Here is a 4,236-nt window from a genome sequence, read left to right on the forward strand (position 1 = left end):
TCCGGTGGAAGATCCAAATAAATTCGATTTATGATTTTTTTTCCTTATTTTTTAACCCAGTTTTACACGAATCCAGGGCATCACGACAGCTTTTTAAGTTATTTCCAAACTTTCCAGAGGGACGACGGAACAAAAAACAATAATTCACAACTTTCTTGAGAGGATGCTATTAGTTTTTAAAATTTTAATAAAACATCATCCCGCTCTATGCAGGTTATGGAGATGCTGGGACTCGAAGATCAAATAAAAATGAAACAATGTTTCTGCTCTTGCTTCGGACAAGTACTAATTGACTGACAAGAGCAGTTCCTCTCATTGCATAAAGCAGACTGGGGTTCTTAGGTTTTGAGAGCGAGGGGAAAATAACATAACCAACACGTGCCAATCGCAGTCAAAGACAAAAATAACATTTAACGTAAAATTATGAAACGCAGAGTACCAATCATCAGAAAAGCAAGTAAGAGACAAGGAAGGACATACAGTACGAGTTCAAAGGAATCAATAACGCATCATTTTTGCTCAAAACTCGAAATCCGAAGAGCTGCTTTGGTCGTGTTAAACCCGTGCGCAATTACGCAATTAGCCTTTCCCCCGCGCAATTTCTTTCGGAATCAATAAAGTTATTTGTCTATGTATCTCCTGGCGACAAGGAATTAATCACATGCAGACATGTCCCTCGATTCACCGCTAATGATCTCCAGGGGAAAAGAAACATCATTGCTTGCTCGGCTCATTTTTCGTGGAGCGCATGATGATAACTGAGCTCATAACGTGAGCTTGCAGCAGTCGTGTGGTTCTGTCAAAGAATCCAAACCATTCTGATCATATCGAACGATCCACTGCGCATCAGTAGGTTGCTTTACCCTCTCATTGCGAAGCCATTCCCAGTGTCTGGCCTTTTGCATATCTCAAAGCGTCCAAAAGCAGCGGATAACAGAATTCCCATCCGCCACTCATGGCAGTTTCATCCAAAATCAAATCAAAGGGTGTAGGTGACAGTCAAGAGCAAAGGGAACACACATCTGTCATCAGACACGGTGATGAATGTTAATCAGTTCTGGATGCATAACAAATTAGAACAGTGCATAAAACAAGTGTACCAATGGATGGAAAAAAAAGGAAAAAAAAGGAATGGAAAATGCAATTTGTGAGGAGAAAGCAGGCAGAGAAACTGGAGCAGGTCTCAGAGGGCATTACTTATGACTGTATAGTTCTGTCAGTCAAAACAAGAATCCTGGAAAGTTGACTTCTAATAAGCCGCATCCTTTGTCTTCCCATCAGGAAGGAAAGATCCAGCCGGCTAGGCTCCACCATCCGGCTTCACCGGCACCACTAGAGGAGGTGCCTCGGCCACCTTCGTCTTCCGGGGCATAAACCTGGCGAGACTCAGGAAGGATGGCGTGGCGCGAAGAAGAAGCTCCTTGAGGCCTGCGCGGAACTCACGGCGAATGAGACAGTAGAGCAGGGGGTTTAGGCAGCTGTTGGTGTGGGCCAGGCACACGGTGAGAGGGAACGCGTACGCCTGCGCGTTGTAGAAAGCTTTCGTAAAGGGCACCAGGTCAAACTTGATGAGGACACCCCACAGGGTGAGGGCCTGGTTGGGCAACCAGCAGAGGAAGAAGGACAGCACCAGGATGACTACGGACTTGGTGACTTTAGAGCAGCGGCGGTGGCCGGCAGCGCCACGCACACGACGACTCAGCACAAAGCGGAGCAGGAGCAGGTAGCACACCGTGATCACCACCATGGGAATGACAAAGCCCAGTAGCACCTTCTGCATCTGGTAGAGGCCAAGCAAGAGCTGAGGATCCCAGCTGCCAGACTCAGGGAAGCGCACCAGACACAGTTCCTCGTCGGAGACCTGCGCGCTCGTCGAGTAGATGGCGTGCGGCAGCGTGGCCACCAGCGACACGACCCAGATAGCCAGGCTTGCGCTCTTGGCGCCGGCCGCTGCCGTGCGTTGGCTCTGCATCTTCAAGGAGGAGGCGACCGAGCAGTAGCGGGCCGCACTCATGGCGGTCAGGAAGAAAACGCTGGCGTACATGTTCATGGTGGTGACGGAGCTGACGATCTTGCACATCACCTTGCCGAAGGGCCACCGGAAGTCCATCGCCGTGTCCGCCGCCCAGAAGGGGAGCGTGAGCACAAACTGCAGGTCGGTGAGGGCTAGGCCCATGACGAAGCTATTTATGGAGGACTGCTTCTGGCGGTGCCGCGAGCGGAGCAGGTAGAGCGCCAGGAGATTTCCCACGAGCCCCAGCGCGCACACCACCGAGTACACGAGGGCGATGGCCACGCGCACTGCCACGTTGGAGCCGTCGCCCTGAAGTTCTGAGCTCGATTCCCGCGTTAAGAAGTGCAGCCAGCAATGCAGCGAGAGGTTCCCCAGGGAGCCGGTCAGGCCAGTGGTGTCCTCCAGTGCCAGTCCACACACACCAGGTCCAAAAAGCTGCGTGCTGCCGTTCTTCTGCATGGCAAACACACTCACGCGCGTCTAAAACCGCAGCACGAGCAGCTGGACAGACTTGAATGAGAGTGGAGCACTGCTTCACCGCTTATTCCAAGCTGTCAGAGAGCGCCTTGGCTCTTTTGAGGTTCACTTCGAGCTTGCCGTACTTCGTCCTTCGCGCGTCTTTGCTGAAACTTCCCGGGCGCTCGGCGAAATCCTTGCGGAGCGACGCTCGCGCCCGCTCGCGCCCGCTCGCGCCTTCTCCGCTCTCCGTCTCGCGCTGCTGTGCGCGCGGCGGCGCTCCCCGCCTTCTTTTATACTTGTGCGCCGTGGCGCGCGGCGCTCGCTCGTCAGACTGCCGTTGAAAGGCAGAGAGGCGTCTGCGCTCTTCTGTTTTCAGCCGTTTGTTTTCGCTCTTCTCGCATCTTTCACGTTAAGAACAGGTGAAGCCAAGGCCGTGCTTCATTTACAGTAAAGACGACTTGTTGGCAAAATGAAAAAAACACAGAAAATGGATTCAAAGGGTCGAATTGTAGTTGTGACAAGACTGACTTGGACAGGGAGGTGTATACATTTCTCACTTTACTCACACACATCGTGTCCCCACAGCACACATTCACAAGTGTGTGCTCCCGAAAAGAGCCTTTTCCCCATTTTTCTTTAACACAAATATATGACAAATATGAATTTGACTGACGAATGAAGATTAGTAAATAAATGCGTCTTTTCCACCACATGGGTCAATATTCCGGAAGAGAACTTCTAGTTTCAAGAAACCAGGCCTCACAAAATCCCGAAAGTCCACATTCACTGTATCTTTGATCAGCGTTTTTATTTCTGTACCTCAGTAGCCTTTAAATTTTGTCTCGCTGAGGTACAACAATAATTGTAGGTTAGGATGCTTCCAAACTTCTCGTGTGAAGACGAGTTTGACAAAGACGAAGGAGCTCGTGACCGCTTTCTATCACGCCACGACTGCTGTACTTACTGGCAATATTTTGTGAAATTTGTGCAATGCTGGGCTATCATTCGCCCAATTTCTGCAGGAATACGTTCAGCGAATTGCTTATAATGCCTGCAGGTCGTCGTCTCAAAATGTCCACAGCAAAGAAACGTTGCTTTAAAAGATTACATATTCCTGCAAAAGCTCATCTTGGCAGCAGTAAGAGCCTACGAACTGAGTCCAGGACTGGGATGCACTCCTAACATTATTTTTCACCGCTTTTTAAACTCTTAACAGTGTCTCTTTTCGTTTTTCGCGTCACGCTGAAGACATCATGTCTTGTTTGAGTGGAATCCTGAGGTAAATTTCCATTAAAATGTACAAAAAGCCCTTTACATCTGAACTGGAATGTACCCCAAAGCTACTCGTTGGCGGTTAACACACCTTTGCCACAGAATGAATGTAAGAATTAAAAAATAAAAGCGAATGAAGAAACTGTCAGTAACTCGTTTAAACCCCGTAAATACAGTAACACATCAAAAAAAACTCATAATATTTAAGAATATAAGTAATTTTTTTCTATATTTACTTACTTTCCTTGAGCCTGACGGGTTTCAGCAAAACCCAGGTTGGAGGCCCGATGTTCGTAACGTTTGAGTAAATTCGTTTGGAAAGAGTAAATACTGGGGATTACAGAGGAACGACGCGAGTAACAGTAATTCATCACAAACATCAATTAAAAAGTTGCTCGCAATGACACAGAACAAGTGAAATATCCTACTTTTGCAGCAATGACACAGAACAAGTGAAATATCCTACTTTTGCAGCAGTGACAAACCAAGCC

The 4,236-nt window shown here is 48.3% G+C and overlaps 1 protein-coding gene across 1 annotated transcript; it reads right to left on the reverse strand.

The window, feature by feature from the left end:
* Nucleotides 1–1,300: 1,300 nt before the first annotated feature.
* On the reverse strand, nucleotides 1,301–2,473 carry rxfp3.2b (relaxin family peptide receptor 3.2b). Its single transcript, XM_018728084.2, has one exon. The coding sequence runs from the start codon at nucleotides 2,471–2,473 to the stop codon at nucleotides 1,301–1,303; it is 1,173 nt and encodes a 390-aa protein (XP_018583600.1).
* Between the last annotated feature and the right edge of the window lie 1,763 nt (nucleotides 2,474–4,236).

This window comes from Scleropages formosus, chromosome 9, assembly GCF_900964775.1.
Source record: "Scleropages formosus chromosome 9, fSclFor1.1, whole genome shotgun sequence".
Classification (NCBI taxonomy): domain Eukaryota; kingdom Metazoa; phylum Chordata; class Actinopteri; order Osteoglossiformes; family Osteoglossidae; genus Scleropages; species Scleropages formosus.